Raw genomic sequence first — 17,674 nt, 5'->3', positions numbered from 1 at the left:
TCTAGAAACAGTTTTAGATTCTTTAAAAAGTCTTCCAACTCTTAGCAAAATAATGTCTGATACAGAGATGAATGTGGTGGAACTCGACACCACACCTTACCTCCATCTTAAGATGAGGGAGCTAAGGTCTCTCTGTAATATCAAAAAAATAACCATTGGCTCCAGACCTACCAAAATTCAGCTCCAGGAGCTGTTGGCAGAGTTTGAAAAAGCCAACCCCTCTGATGATGACCTCACAGAGGAAGAAATTAGTGACTTGGAGGCCAATGTCCCTCCTCCAGTCCTAAATAGGGAGAACAGGACCCCTCAAGTCCTGTCTCCAACTGTGTTAGTCCGAAATAGTGAGTCCCTCACAGGAGGGTCCCACATTTCTGAAATCACTGAGGATGCTCTCAGTGAAGATGACCTCCTGTTAGCCAGGATGGCCAAAAGATTGGCTTTAGAGAGACAGCTCCTAGCCACAGAAAGGGAAAGACAAGAGATGGGCCTAGGACCCATCAATGGTGGCAGCAATATAAATAGGGTCAGAGATTCTCCTGACATGTTAAAAATCCCCAAAGGGATTGTGACAAAATTTGAAGATGGTGATGACATCACCAAGTGGTTCACAGCTTTTGAGAGGGCTTGTGTAACCAGAAAAGTGAACAGATCTCACTGGGGTGCTCTCCTTTGGGAAATGTTCACTGGAAAGTGTAGGGATAGACTCCTCTCACTCTCTGGAAAAGATGCAGAATCTTATGACCTCATGAAGGGTACCCTGATTGAGGGCTTTGGATTCTCCACTGAGGAGTACAGGATTAGGTTCAGGGGGGCTCAAAAATCCTCGAGCCAGACCTGGGTTGACTTTGTTGACTACTCAGTGAAAACACTAGATGGTTGGATTCAAGGCAGTGGTGTAAGTAATTATGATGGGCTGTACAATTTATTTGTGAAAGAACACCTGTTAAGTAATTACAAACACTTCATGCCAATGTTCAAGACATGCCAATTTACAAGCCGACACGCGTTTCGGTGAGTGAAGAAAAATATAAATACACCTTCATCAGGACTTTATGATTCAGTATAATTGGCATACGTACATCTTGTAACCTGCCTATCAAAGAAACATCAAAATTATTCATTACAATTCTTTGCATAGGGGGAAGGCTCGAATCATGTCAGATTTGCAACCAGACCAACTCAAGTGACTTAATTAAGAAAAAACACCGATAAAGTGCCCAAGATCAAAGTCTATAAAACCAATGCTTAATAAAGGTAAATAAATCTAAAGATCCAAGTAAAGCACCATTAGTGTCCAGCAAAATACTAGATAAAGTGCAGAAATAGAATCACCTATAGCATAAAAGTGTTGGATTACCACCGAGAGAATCTAGTCAAGAATAGTAATAGACTAGTTTGTTTATATTAAAATAAGATAAAATACCTTAGATATGAAAGAACTTAGATATCCCTTACAGGCTGGATTAAACACTCTCCAACTTCAAATTTGTAGTCCAAAATGAAGGACTAACACATGGATATAGCTAAATGAAACTATGCTTTCTCACTCTAAAAGCAAACATAATTAAATCATTAGCTTGCACAGGGCAGGAAAGTCCACAGGATAGAAAAGAAAAAATCTGCTCATATGTACAATCGCTAACTACAGACTTACCTACAAGTTCACATGGTTTAAAAAACGTAATCCACAGGGGAAACCCACAAGGATACCAAACTGGTAGGGAACAACTTGCTAACTGCAAGGGAACAGGGGGGAGTCATGAGCCAGATAGAAATGACACAATCCAGACGGTATAAAATAATTCAATCCACAAAGGTTCAGCAAAGCTAGCCTACCAGTATCAGCAGGATCCAGGACATATGACCAGCACGATGATCTCTCGAGGAGCAATAACCCGTACTTCCCCAGCTGCCTCCTATTTAAACCAAATCACCACAGGTGATGCGATGAACATAGAAACAGGCCCGTAGGGGCCATCTAAGGAAATGGTCAAACATGCGCCATCTTAGAACCGTCAAAACAGCATGAAATATGCCAAAATCTACAGAGAATAAGAGGTACAATCAAACTGTAGAGTCATAGCCATATAGTAGTGGCAAAAGGAAATAACCAAAAATAAAAAATAATAAAAAATAATGGCCAATTCTAAATCAAACCAAAGAGTAGATATCACTTACCAGCACGCCCAAAACAGTGGGCGCCATCTTGGAACGTCAAAGTACAGGGTACTCAATGTCCCAAGGGTAGGCACAAAATGGGTTAGTAAAATACAATACGTATCGTGTATATAATACAAATCGATAACATAAGGTTTTATAAGAAGGAACCGAAAACGGTTTTATCGTATAAAGTGAAGAATTCACTTCAAAGTAAGATAAAGGGCCACCACAGGAGAGCACAAAGCAACCCTGTGGTAGGCACCTGGAAAATTATTGACCCCTGAGGCAATCCTGTACATAAGTACTCAGATGGCATTGCTCCAAGGGAGATCTTCGTTCAGGCCATTCTCATATGTGTTTAAAGAAAAAATCCAAAACACTTCTTTCTTTTTCCTTTGTTTTTCAGGGTCCACATCGTTTCTTGTCAGTACTTTCTCAAGAATAATCCACCTGATATCTACCTCCTTGTGGTTTAAAGATAACCAATGAGCAACTAGGGGGGCGTTGATCTTTTGTGTCCTAATCGCAGATTTATGTTCCGATAGCCTAGTTCTAAATTCCCTGGAGATCTCACCTATATATCCCAGGTTGCAGGGGCAAATAATCAAGTAAATTACATTTTTAGATCTACAATTAGTCATGTCCATAAATGGGATAGTCTTGTCATTGAATGTAAACTCTTTGGCAACAATGGCTGAGTCACAGGCGTGGCATTGGCCACATTTGTAATTGCCCGTAACTGGATTAGATCCTGTTAGTGACTTTTGGCCAAAAGTAGATACAAAATTGGTAGCTGATTTCACCAAATGGTTCCGTAGGTTTTTGTTCCTCCTGAAAGCGAACAATGGTTTTTCAAGTTTATCCGCTTCAGTATTGGAATTCAAAATGTGCCATTCTTTGTTAATAATACCCCTGATTTGATTATTCCGAGTAGAATGGTGAATCACACAGGCTAGCCGGTCACTGGTCTTGCATCGTTGTTTTGAAAACAGGGCCTCACGGTTGTAAAACTTGGCTCTTTTTAAGGAATCTTTGATGGTTCTAATTGGATAACCTCTCTGCTCAAATTTGCACGTAAGATCTGCGGCATGTTTCAAAAAGTCTGCCATGCTGGTGCAATTTCTCCTGAGTCTCAGGAATTGTGAAAAAGGAATAGACTGCTTCTGGTTACGGGGATGGAAACTATCAAAGTGAAGCAGCGTATTCCTAGCCGTGGGTTTAGTGTATAGGGTCATAAGCAAGTGCCCTTGATAGTGTTTGATATACACACCCAGGAATTCAACCAAATGATGGTCGTATTTAATCGTAAATCTGAGGTTGCTGTCACACAGATTGAGCCAACTGTAAAATTCTAGTAGTTGGTCTTCACTGCCTTTCCAAATGAAGAAACATCATCAATAAATCTACTCCAGGCCTGCACATTCTCATAGAAAGGGGCCATTTCGTTGTAAATGAACTTGTCCTCGAATGCTCCCACATATAGGTTCGCCACACTAGGTGCACAGGCAGCACCCATACTGACTCCTTTGATTTGGTGATACATTTTGCCATTAAAATCAAAGTAGTTATTAAATAGTACAGTTTCCAAACATTTCAGAATGAAACTCAATGCTGGATCATCTCCCCGTCTGTTTAGATATAGTGCTACAACATCAATGGCTTCTTGCTGGGGTATATTCGTATATAAAGACTCAAGGTCCATGGTCACTAGATATTCCCCATCAGGTCTATATTGCAGGCCCTCGATCTTAGAAATGAAGTGGCCTGTGTCTCTGATGTAAGATGGAAAAAGGGCTACCATCGGTTTCAGAAAGGTATCAACGTACTTTGACAATGGCTCAATGGCCGAGCCTATGGTGGATACAATCGGACGCATAGGTGGATTACTGGCGTCCTTGTGAATCTTAGGTAGACCATAGATAATCGGGATTCTAGTATGGACTGGAGTCAAAAAATCAAATTCTTTCTTACAAATAACGCCCTCTTCTAATGCTTCTAGATTCGTAGTTTTGATTGATCTCTACAATTTGATTTCAGGGTGGCCTGGTATAGATTTATAAAAAAACGGACACTGCAACATGTTTTCCATATTGTCCATATACAAATTGGTGTCTAGAATAGCTATACCACCCCCTTTATCACATGGTTTAACAGTGATAGTCCTGGTATTTTTAAGACTTTTTAGGGCCATGCTTTCATCTTTGCTAAGATTGTACCTGGATCTTGGGGCATGTAGAAGCATTTTCTTAATTTTACTAGTCACTGTCCTCTCAAATATAGCTATTTCAGGACCCAAAGCTTCTAACGGGGAGTAAACGTAGATGGCAATTTGAGTCCTGATCTGCTAACAGTGGTAGTAGGGGGAGACGATGAAAAAAACCTTTTTAGTCTCACTCGTCTGAAGAATGCCTGAAGGTTTCTCATCAATTCAAATTTATTTATGTCTGAATTCGGTACAAAGGACAAGCCTTTCGATAACAAGCTGATGCAATGGTCATCCAAGGTAATTTGACTCAGATTAAAGATCGGAATCTCCTTCAGTCCCTCCAATACTGATTGCGTCTTGTTTGTAATGTGTGGTGAGATTGTTCTGAGTTCGGGGGACGATTTCCCCGATTTTGTCTGAATCTTGATCTGTGATTGAATCTGCGGTGACCTAAAAAAACGGGGATTCTGTTGGTACTGTTCCGAATGATTCAGTCTATTGCCATATTCATCGAATTGATATGAACTACCCTCCCCTTCAGATTCAGAAGTATCGGAAAACGTCACCACTTTCTTAGGAACCCACTCCTGTCTTTCCTGTGGTATGGAGGATTGTTTGTAGTACTGGTCAGCAAGATAAGGATATGTCCTCTCCCGGGTGAAATACCTGATATCTTTTTTCAATTTGTCTGATTTCCTCTTTATCAAATATATATTAAATGATTCCAAAACCCTATTTATCTCCTCTAGCTTTCTTTTGGCTTCCTCCACAGATACTGCCTGCCTGAGCTTGCTTTCAAGTTCCTGAATCTCAGAAAACAGAGAAGAAGCTACTTCTCTGGCTGTTTCTATAATCAACAGCATGTGATCACGAGAGCATCTATTAGAAATAAGCGACCACTTTTCGAGGAATTGTTTGATCTCAACAAAGAGGCCTGGAATGTTTCTTATTCTTAGGCCGTTTGGGATAGTACCAGCCTTAAGATATTCTAAAAGAAATTCAGCGTGTGCTTCAGTCCTGCGGGCTTTCTTTTTTAAATTGAGTAAATTAAGCCAGTCATTGTTCAGGCTGTTGGAAAATAAGGACTCCGAACTCAAATTGGTACTGGTGCCCACTATTCTTGAAAAATCCTCCTCGGTGAACCCAAATGTTTTAATACTCTCCATCAAAGAAAACAGATTAAACTAACTCTAAAGAACTTATTAAAAGAGAGAAAAGAATATAAAATAAAACAAAAAATTGGCCCAAAAACAATATAATCCCAAATGAAAAAAAGAAAGAAAGTCTGGGCACAGAAAGACCCAAGATAAATAAAGTAATCAAACGAGCAAACCCTGACAGCAGAGCTGTAAGTAAGCAAATCCTCGTATCTAAACAGGGTCCCTGAGCTAGATACAGAGAGTAACACACAGGGGAGCAATACTATGAGTATAACGTAGTTTACTCTCCATTAACATAGCAAACATAGGAATGGAAATCTTAAATTCAAATATACAACATACAATATATTTCAATTTAGATATTTATTAGATATTATTTATTATCTATCCTACGGCTGACCCAAGCGACCTGAAAAACTTCCGCCCCATCTCTCTTCTACCTTTCCCAGCCAAGGTAATAGAAAAGACCGTCAACAAACAGCTGACCACCTTCCTGGAAGACAACAACCTGCTCGACCCTTCACAAACCGGATTCCGAACCAACCACAGCACGGAAACCGCCCTCATCTCAGTCACAGACGACATCAGAACCCTGATGGACAACGGTGAAACAGTCGCCCTCATTCTCCTCGACCTCTCGGCTGCCTTTGACACCGTCTGTCACCGCACCCTAATCACCCGCCTACGCTCCACCGGGATCCAAGGCCAGGCCCTGGACTGGATCGCCTCCTTCCTCGCTAACCGCTCCCAAAGAGTTTACCTCCCTCCGTTTCGCTCAGAACCCACCAAGATCATCTGCGGCGTACCTCAAGGCTCATCGCTCAGCCCGACACTCTTCAATGTCTACATGAGCCCCCTCGCCGACATCGTACGCAAGCACGACATCATCATCACCTCCTACGCCGACGACACCCAACTTGTACTCTCCCTCACCAAGGACCCCGCCAGCGCCAAGACCAACCTACAAGAGGGTATGAAGGACGTCGCAGATTGGATGAGGCTCAGCCGCCTAAAGCTGAACTCTGAAAAAACGGAAGTCCTCATCCTCGGCAACACCCCGTCCGCCTGGGACGACTCCTGGTGGCCCACGGCCCTCGGCACCGCACCGACCCCCGCAGACCACGCCCGCAACCTCGGCTTCATCTTGGACCCTCTTCTCACCATGACCAAGCAAGTCAACGCCGTGTCCTCCGCCTGCTTCCTCACTCTCCGCATGCTCCGCAAGATCTTCCGCTGGATCCCCGCCGACACCAGAAAAACCGTGACCCACGCCCTTGTCACGAGTCGCCTGGACTACGGCAACACCCTCTACGCCGGGACCACCGCCAAACTCCAAAACCGCCTGCAACGCATCCAAAACGCCTCGGCCCGCCTCATCCTCGACGTACCCCGCAACAGCCACATCTCCGCACACCTGAGACACCTGCATTGGCTCCCAGTCAGCAAAAGGATCACCTTCCGTCTTCTCACCCACGCACACAAAGCCCTCCACAACAAGGGACCGGAATACCTCAACAGACGCCTCAGCTTCTACGTCCCCACCCGCCCCCTCCGCTCCGCTGGCCTCGCACTTGCTGCCGTCCCTCGCACCCGCCGCTCCACGGCGGGTGGGAGATCTTTCTCCTTCCTGGCGGCCAAGACCTGGAACTCCCTCCCCACCAGCCTCAGGACCACCCAGGACCACTCCGCTTTCCGGAGACTCCTAAAGACTTGGCTGTTCGAGCAGCGATAACCCCCCCCTTTCCCCCTAGCGCCTTGAGACCCGCACGGGTGAGTAGCGCGCTTTATAAATGTTAATGATTTGATTTGATTTGATTTGATTTTATTATAGCTAATTAAACATTCAGTTCGCACATAATATAATCAACATAGAATCAACCAAAAAAATATATAATACAACCCCCTACCCTAAATGAAACATACATATATGAAAACATAAATAACATAACAGTAAATACGCAAAAATAAACAAATAACACAGAACCAACAAAATCACAAAATAGTATACATACAAAATTACAACCGCCTCATACATGAGAGGATATTTAAACAGCACAATAAAGTTACTGCTTTGATGCTACAATTATGCGTTGTAGTTTGGATTGTATAAAATTCAACATAACAGCCAATTCTAGGTTATAATTTCCTGATTCAAATTCTCGTGTTCCAGGCCTGATGGTAGCCAATCCTGGTCAGGGCTTCAAATTTGCCAATTTCAAACACTTCATGCCAATGTTCAAGACATGCCAATTTACAAGCCGACACGCGTTTCGGTGAGTGAAGAAAAATATAAATACACCTTCATCAGGACTTTATGATTCAGTATAATTGGCATACGTACATCTTGTAACCTGCCTATCAAAGAAACATCAAAATTATTCATTACAATTCTTTGCATAGGGGGAAGGCTCGAATCATGTCAGATTTGCAACCAGGGCAACTCAAGTGACTTAATTAAGAAAAAACACTGATAAAGTGCCCAAGATCAAAGTCTATAAAACCAATGCTTAATAAAGGTAAATAAATCTAAAGATCCAAGGAAAGCACCATTAGTGTCCAGCAAAATACTAGATAAAGTGCAGAAATAGAATCACCTATAGCATAAAAGTGTTGGATTACCACCGAGAGAATCTAGTCAAGAATAGTAATAGACTAGTATGTTTATATTAAAATAAGATTAAATACCTTAGATATGAAAGAACTTAGATATCCCTTACAGGCTGGATTAAACACTCTCCAACTTCAAATTTGTAGTCCAAAATGAAGGACTAACACATGGATATAGCTAAATGAAGCTATGCTTTCTCACTCTATAAAAGCAAACATAATGAAATTGGCAAATTTGAAGCCCTGACCAGGATTGGCTACCATCAGGCCTGTAACACGAGAATTTGAATCAGGAAATTATAACCTAGAATTGGCTGTTATGTTGAATTTTATACAATCCAAACTACAACGCATAATTGTAGCATCAAAGCAGTAACTTTATTGTGCTGTATCCCTGTCCTATATCCTTCGCAGGCACACATACAACGAATGCATAGTCCCCGCTCCTGCACTGCGCAGCACTTTACATCTAACTGATGTAGGCCAAAGGGTGAGTTAAGCACACAGCAGCAGAACTTTAAAAAAACGAGTGAGCCTGTAGGCCTCACTCCAGTGACACAGGTTATCAAGCCGACAGGTCTCGCCTATGCCAGATCTATTGGCTTTGATATGTTTTTTAAAGTCGTGTACAGCCATGCCAGAAAGTTTAAAAAAAATAAAAAAAACACAAAATAATGCAGTGAATGTTGGCCATGTCATAGTATTTATTTTACTCTGAACCATGCTGCATAGCAACCGCGCTGCTGGCCAACGTGGCAAAGCCAAATAGCAGTATTTTATGAATTTGTCAGGGTTTTCAAGCCAAGTTGTACAGCAGTGTGGTTGCAGTGCATTGTGATTGGAAGTAATGAAAAAGACCCACGTGATACGGCCAGTGGTTTTTTTTTTTTTTTTTTTTTTTTTGCTCCTGCTGTTCAACATCAGCAGTAACTATTTTTTCCTTTTGCCACTCTTGAACAGCATTGGCAAAAAGTACTGGCAAACTTGAAGACAAGACCTATTGCCTTTGCCAATGCTTATTTCTGCAGTTGGTGGGTGAAAGAGCATTGCTCAGAGTCAGTCATACAGCCGTAATCAAATGATATATGTACAGTTGGGCCCATCTGTTTGGCCCAGAAAACTGGCGACAACTTTAAAATGCCCATGTGGAGTACTGAATGTTTGTTTGTAAATTATGATCTGCCAGAACAGCCCCATCTACTTCATTGATGGTGAGAAAGGGTTCAGCGACGCATCATGATCCGCTGTATCAAAACAAATACATTTTTTAATAATAAATTTGGTGCAATCCAGAAAGTCTGTAAAATGTCAAGCACTTCATCACCCACAAATACGACGAACCTTGGGACTGAATAAAGTGTTTACTTTAAATTAATACAATGCAAACCACCTACCAGAAGCCATGGTTCCTGCAGCTTGCGATTGCATAATGTGTGAAGAAAATAAGATCGTGCATGTTTTAAGGAAAAAAAAAAAGTAAATTTTGATTTGAAGCAAGATGTGTAGAAAATAAAACACAAGCAAAGGAGCCACTGCGCAGACGCTAAGATGACAATCTAAATGAACTGAGGCACATACCAAGAAGATTAATGGTTAAACTGAGGAAAATACAAACGTGCTAGGGATGTCGAAGCCGATCAAACAAATTATGCTTAGTCAAGTGTCATAACTGTGGCAACAACCTCGTGCACATTAAATAACTTGGACATTTTGGCATCACAGATCAGCTTCAAAGTACGCTCACGTGCGTTTTCAAATTTAACCTAAAAGAGAAGTCCTGAGAGCGCACCTACTAGCAACTTCAGTTTACACTAGTAATCATCAAGTGAGCAGCAGTTTGCTCCTAGACTCTGCATCAAACAGTCGCTGTCAACTGGCTTCTGTGAACACCACAGACAAATGGCTGTGAGGGAAGGGATGGTGGCAGGAAGCTCATGGGCAAGGAAAAAGACCTGATCCATATACCAACATAATGTTGTAGCAACCATTGGCAAAGCCAATAGGTCTCCGCAATCCAAGAGCTAAAGACGTTGACAGTGCTAATGCATTTGTGTATGTCGGTCAAAACAGCCCCAGAGCTATACACACATGCATTTACATTGTCAGCGCCTATAGCTGTCAGATTGCTGAGTCCTATTGGCTTTGTCAGTGCTTGTTTCGAATGGAGTTGCAGATGACCACTGGCAGCAAAGGGTGACAGTAAAAGGTGATTGCTGTTGCCCTGTGTGAGCTGAGCTGCTGTCCCACTCCAGGACTGGCCCCACCCCATGTTAGACCGATCTACAGTCGCGCAGCTGCAGTTGAAGCCGGGTCTAAAGTGTCCTCGAGTGTGGCCTAGGCAGAGTGAGGGTGTAAATGTATGGCCCATCATTGGGTAAGTGACTTCTCACCCTATCAGAGACATGTGATCTGCGTATGCTGGCAAGGTAGATCAGTGATTTAATGTGTCTGTAGCTTGTGACCCGACTGGTAAAGCAGGATCATTATTTTTCTATCGATTGAACAAGTGTTTTGGAGCATGGAGATAGCACTCGTTGTATAGCACTGCAAAGCCAATTCGTGCGCGATTAAAGGCTTAGCGCTGCAGAGCGGTACGTGCATGGTAAAAGGCTGCATCGCTGACAGTGTAGTAGGCGTTTAGGTATTACCAATGAACGGGACAAACAGAAGCCAGGCAGCGGCATGCGTTCCAAAAAAAAAAAAATATATATATATATATATACATATATATATATATATATATAATAATGAACTTCGCGCTCTGTACTAATTAAAACAATAGCACTCCTAATGTGTGGCAGGACCGATCACCCATTTTAAGAAAAAGGATAAAGTAGTCCTAAAACAATAGCTAAAATATGGCTGCTGCGTAGGTTTACAGTACTTGGCTGGTGGTCTCGGGCAGGGCTAATCACAGGATGAGGCATGACCTATGGATGTGCTTGTCAAATAGTGATAATGAAAAATGGAGCGATGATGGTGCCAGCCAATGGGAAGCCTATGGGTGGGCTCCAGCCTGTGAAGTAGATACAACATGCCTCAGTTTGAGACAGCACATGCGCGCTGTCTAGAGCTGAGACCTAAAAATCAAAATAGTTCATGCATCCACCTCATTGAATGGACGCCCGTCCAACATTTCAAATAAAACTACACACTTACCGTTACTCTAAATGCAAACCTAATATCATACCAAATAATAAACCATAGAGGACATGGCGTAATGGTCAGAGCTGCCAACTTTGGAACTGGGGCACCTGCTTTGAGGCTCATCGTGACTTTGGGACTCTGTACAAATCATGTAATCTCCCTGTGTCTAAGAAAAGAGGAATCTGAAATTCTGTAATGTAACTGGTGCTCATGTGGAGCCCTCTAACACTTTTGGGTTGAGCTGTGGCTATGCAAAACTGCAAACAAAAAAAAAACAAAAAACGGCAGGGATAAAAGGAGGAGAAATATGGAGAGGGGGTGCGACGAGAGAGAGAGCACTGCGGGTTGCACCGAAGCCCTAAAACACATGCACTCTTGCACAAAAAAAAATGCAGTGAATGCAACGTACAAACACTGCAGTCACACGGACTGCTTTAATCATCCATGCCAGTGAAAAAAGTCAAGTAAAACAAAGTGGAAGTTTGAAAAAAATGCTTACTGTTACTCTAAATACAAACCTCATATATCAAAACATGAACCAGATAGGGTGCGACGTTTTGGTCAGAGCTGCTGATTTTTGGAACTGAGGGACCAGGTATGAGTCCCGGCATTGGCTCAAAATCGTGTGATTCTGTGCAAATTACTTAACCTTCCTGTGACTAAAAAAAAGAGAAATGTGACCCAGTGTACTGCAGCTCGGGCTCATGTAGAGCACTCCAATACATTCTGGAAGAGTTGTTCTTATGCAAAACTGCAAACAAAAAAACAAAAAACGGCAGGGCTAAGAAGGAGGAAGAGGAATACAGAAAGGGGTGAGAGAGCGCGAAAAATGGGTGTAGGTTGCAGAGCAGATCTAAAGTACATGCACTCTCACACGCAAAGAAAAAACAATGAACACAACATACAAACACTGCAGGCACACAGTCTGTTTTTAATAATGCATGCCATTGAAAAAAGTAATGTACAATAAAGTGGATCGAAAACTATGTCCCAAAAAAAAGTGAAATGCAGAAAAAAAGTAAAAATTGCGATCTGAAATAAATTTTATAAAAAGTTCTCTAAAGAACAGCACAAATAGCGGAAGGACACAGATTAAACTAAATTAAATTAATACTTTGTCCATGGGCCGGAAAAATAAAAAGTGATGTCAGGCATATGGTGGCCAATTGGGAGGCAGCTAAAAAGAGTGACAATCGAGCCTGCAAATGGTAACTGATGGTGGGGCTCCAAGCCGTTTTACCGCATACAATACCCCTCACAGCATCAGCGCATGTGCACTGTGAGGCGAGACCTAAAATGCACCCGTTTGCTCCTACTGATCACTACACGGTATGCTGCCACCACTGCGCTGGTGATACTTAACTCCTGGTGAAGGCAGTATCCTTCCACCCCTATGATGGTACTACTTTGGGGTTCCCCTCCTAGTCCAACAAGACAGCAGTCGGTGACACCGACCTATGTCATGGTGCACAGGCTTGATCCGTGTTTACCTTTGAGAAGAAAATTAAGCACTAGGAATGCAGATTAGAGTACAGATGGGCACTGAGGAAGGGGGAACATATCCATTACAATGGAGAGGACTTTTCCATCCCAACAGTCTTTTGCAACATTGAGCACTTCAAAGATATTTCTGTATTCGAGAGATTTGAGCGTTAATCAGTGAATGACTTTAGGAACCTCAGTGTCTGGGGCTGGTGCAAACCAGAAGCTCGCATGTGTGAATGGATGGGTAAACGCGGCTGCCTACCCCTGTAGCCCACCTTCCCTCTGCTTCGCTGACGTCATTAGTAATTCTATTTTTAACTGTTTTGTACGGGAAAGTCGAATTCTTAACTATTTGAATGCATAGGAACGGGATTTTTTTGTTATTGATTGTATATTTGTCAGTTATTCAGCTGTTATTTTGCGACAAAGTCTTGTTTTTTATTTCATATTATACTGTCGGTTATTATATAACACCATCCTTACAATTGATAAACTTTATTCTTCACTGACATGGGCTCTTGTTAGACTCCAGGCCCTGATTCAAACCCGCTCCTGCACTTTTAGACAGTCCCATAGGGGGCAAAATGAACCTGCGTGCAAGAGATTCCATGCACCAGTCTTGCTCTGCTGTGCAAATGAAGATGGCAATATTACACACCCTCTGCATTATTGCCCTATTCCCATTTGTATGATTCTGATTCCATAATGTGCGCCAAGTTCTATTATGCGAAAACGAAAAAGTCACAGAGTTGAAGAGATTCCCATTGGCAAAACGTTGTAATTGATTGCACGAGTATGAAAGTTCCTGTTTATGACTGGATGAAGAATTCACAATCCCTACACGTGAATAATTCTCAAGTGCCCATCTCACATGGTGCAAGGGAAGTATGACGCAAACCCAAAATAAAAAAAATAAAAAAAAAATCCAAACTCCTGGTTTGGAAGACCCGACTCTGTCATAGTGCCTTATGGTTCTTTGAGGCCCGAAGAACGATGGCACTCAGAATGTCACATTGTGCATTTGATGGAGTACTCCTTGGCACAAGGAACTCATGGTCCAGCTTGTGTGATTTGCCAGAGACGCTTTTGTTAATCGATAGCTATTGCTGACATCATTTCATTATTTTGCTATTTTTTTTTTTTTTGTATTATTTTTATTTTTATTTTTTTATGTTCTATTCCAACTACAGGTAATATAGATGCCCCAACTCTCTGCTTGGGTGACTGAGTTAGTTGTGCTTGTTATAAAGTCTACCTGTCACATGCTTTCCATTTCAGGCGCTCTCTACCCAGACAAAACAAGCGGGAACAGCAAAAAGGATGATTTTGTTCCTCCTGGAGGAAATCACACCTATGTCTGGATAGTGAAGGAGCAGTACGCGCCCACCGCTGCAGACCCCAGCTGCCTGACGTGGATTTACCACTCCCACATCGATGCGCCGAAGGATATCGCATCTGGATTGATAGGAGCCCTTCTCACCTGTAGAAAGGGTACGTGGTTTGTTTACTTTGCAAATTAACTAGTTTTTTTTGCTTAAACATGCATTCTTATTTCTGTACCACATTCAGCTTTAGGAAATAATGAGCTGAAGTCATCTAGTGCCAATTTAGCCAGGAAGCGTTCAAATGGGTAATGTAGGCCCAAGTAAAAGCCCTCTCCGACTAATGTCGGAAGCCTGGTGCTTGGATTTGAAGACGGGGTTTGAATGGGCAGGACAGCTCAATAAGAATACAAGGACAGTAGCACGCATGAATCCTGTAGAGCTCATGTAACAGCAACCTTAGCACTCGAGCATCGCCATTTTTCTTCTTTTTTTTATTTTATTTTTGTATTTTTTATTTAAATGATTTTTTTTCTTTGTGCTTGTTGACCTGATTGCTCTCTGGGTCCACCACATCGATGCTTATCATACTTTGTCCTCTCTCTCTACAGGAGCTGGTTCACCTGTGCTTTAGATCTGTTGGAGAAATTAATAAAATGGTTAGGGAGAATTCCCTTTGGAAAGAAATCCCCATCCTTGGAACAAAGGAGACACACGGATCTAGTCTAGTCATTATCTATGCCAGTAGTAAATGGACCTACATATGGATGGGTGTGGTCAACAAAGGTTTATGACCAATATCTGTCCCTAAATGGGGGAAATCACAGATTAAATATGGCACTTTAACTGAGCATGTTTTCAGTTGCCCCGACAACAGTTCATTGGTCTATTCTCTTCTGGGCAGATTGCATTATACCCTTGATATAACACTTCCTCCCTATGTGAGATGCTGAGATGGGTAGCGTGCTACGTAATGCGCAGTTGGAAGGGTGTTGTCTTAGTTTTGATCCTGTGTGGGAAGTGTTTCCATTTCCTGCCTGACGAGCACTGAGCTGTGGTTGTTGTGTTATGGGGCGCAGTGGTTAGCAGTGCAGTGCAGTGGAGTCGGAAGTGGGAGAGACAGGCATGAATTTTATAGTTTTCAGTAATCTGGCAGGATTGAGGATAGTTTTTTTTAAAGGTGCAGAGCCTGGAAAAATGCATTATTTATCATTGCAAAACCGTTCTTCGGGTTATTGGAAAAAGACCAGGTTTTGACTCTTGATTGAGCATGAACATGTCATTGACTCAGTCAAACGACTAACCAATGTTCAGGGGCGTAGTTTCGGGCGGTGGGGCGTTTCAGGTGTTACACCACCACCTAACACATATATTTTCTGATAAATGATTGGGTACAGGTGCTTTCAGTCGGATATGGTTAGGTGTCTGTCAGATTTTACCAAGAATTCTGACATACACACAGACAGAATGGACATACACTTTCTCCCTCTCTGTTTTGAAAGTCCTCCAAGATGTGGGTTATTTTGCACAGTATTGTGTTTCTCTCAGTTATGTTGCTATCAATCTACATTTTCCCCCTTTCACTGTCCCCTTAGGCCTCTCGTATGCACCCTGCTTGTCCTGTAATGTATTTTAACATTATGTGCCAGCGTGATTGTTGGGAAAACCTGAAGCTTACCCATTTTACTGACCAAGCCACACCCCTGCCAGTGTTACACAGATGTTCCAGTATTTGTAAGTGTAAGTGCCTTGTGCATGCTTCTCCTAAGCCTCCCGCAAGTAGCTTCCTGTTCAAACAGGCTTTCTACACAAAAGATGCAGTTCCAGATTACTGGTTGAAGCATCCCCTACTAGATATCTACACAGCAGGGCAAAAAAATCCTGAACCAGTTGGTGCTGGGCATTTATTTGTGAGACTTCATCGCAATTGATAGACGTATTGCATGCATGTAATGGTGCAGCATAAAATCTTTTTTAACAAAATATCTAAGGCAAATGTCATTGAAATGTCTAGCACTTTCAGGCGTGGCAGAAACAATGTTGAGAGGCACTGACCACCATTACCTTCATACTTTCCAAACATCACCATCTAACATTTGTGCAGTGTAGGGAGAGGAGAGATTGGAAGGTTTTAGAAGGTGTATATTAAGGATGTGTACGTACATATGTGAGGAGGTTCTGATAAGTTACTGTGATGTAGTCTAGGGCCTTAATACAGGGCTAGAGTGATTCTGTTTAAAACTATTGCAGACTTTCTTCAGTCTGCTAAACTGCAGCTAGATCCACTTATCGCACCCTGTCCTTTTTCCATAGCTCTACTTTCTTGGTTTGTGCAGATGGGTTTGAAATTAAGTGTACTGTTTAAGCACACACTTTCTTTGAACTCCTAGGTCGCACAAATTATTAAATTATAACTGCTTGGAGTTCCTAGACCAAATATCCAGGGAGGCACACAAGAAGCTATTTATAAATTTCCAGGAGCAGTGTTTTTACATTCACCCAGTAGTTTTCCTACAATCAAATGGAAATTGTGTCAAATCTTTCTGAGGGTGCTTAGAATCATGAAGTAAGAGCTTGATTATTTTCAATTTCCAGGTGATTTTACTATCCAGTATGAAGCCAACATTTTTCCCTCCGATACTAGTGCCGGGAAGTCTCCCACTGAAGCTGACCATCAAGTCTCTGATCAAACATAGTCGGAATTGCCTAACACTTATGTTTTACTGGCAATCAGTTGCATTGTCCTTCATCCAGCATGTTATGGCCAGGATAAAAGACTTAAGTTTCCCTATGTTGTCTTGTTGTTTGATTATACTCAGTGCATCCATAGAATAGAAAAGGGGTGGACACATGTAGAAATTAATAAATAGTAGAGCTAAATGAAGATTTCTGTGACACCCTATTGTCACCAAATACGCAGCAGACCTGTCCGCCTCAGAGTGCTGTCTGAGATCTGTCTTGTTGGAAGAAGATGAATCATGCTTGCACTCTAATGTTCCCCCCCACACTCCTGTCCCCCTTAATCCCTTCACTAGGATTGCGTGGGAGTTTGTGTCATAGGCAGACAGTACATCCAGGATCACGACCACTGTTTTTCAGGCATCATTTGGTGATTATCTAGTTCTACTGTGAGCACCGGCTCTTGTATCACGGCATAGTCTAAAACCAGCCTGTGTAGGACAATAGATATTATTGTATTTAAAAAATGCGGGTGGCTGGGTGTTAACTAGACTATCTGAAAATAACTGTGAAATAGGTGTATAGTTACCCAAGGTGTGAGGGTCTGTTCCTTTTTAAGAAGTGGAATATGATGTTTTCGTTTCATATCTGAAAGACCACGCCCTATATAATAAGGAAAGGTTGTGTAAGTACATCACTCTCAAGCAGGGATAACTCACTCGTCAAAGCACAAAACTATCACATTTCTAATACACTGACTCAACTGGAGACAATGTTTGTTCTCACAGGACATAAAAATGTCATTAGTGCCCACAGATGTTATTTTGAGAAGTCTGAGAAATCATGCCAATTGGGCATTTGTTGTTGGCTTCAACTTTCAGCGCTTTCCTGAAATGTTTTTTTGTTGT

At 42.1% G+C, this 17,674-nt stretch overlaps 1 protein-coding gene across 1 annotated transcript in view; it reads left to right on the top strand.

Annotated features, from left to right (window-relative positions):
- Window positions 1–17,674, top strand: part of HEPHL1 (hephaestin like 1) — a 420,608-nt gene that overhangs the window by 101,696 nt on the left and 301,238 nt on the right. Inside the window, exon 3 of the mRNA XM_069202431.1 lies at window positions 14,044–14,256. Coding sequence (XP_069058532.1) covers window positions 14,044–14,256 — 213 coding nt within the window. The remainder of the gene's footprint in view (window positions 1–14,043; window positions 14,257–17,674) is intronic.

This window comes from Pleurodeles waltl, chromosome 8, assembly GCF_031143425.1.
Source record: "Pleurodeles waltl isolate 20211129_DDA chromosome 8, aPleWal1.hap1.20221129, whole genome shotgun sequence".
Lineage (NCBI taxonomy): Eukaryota > Metazoa > Chordata > Amphibia > Caudata > Salamandridae > Pleurodeles > Pleurodeles waltl.
The sequence above is the reverse complement of the archived record's forward strand: the minus strand, read 5'-3'. Positions and strand labels throughout refer to the sequence as shown.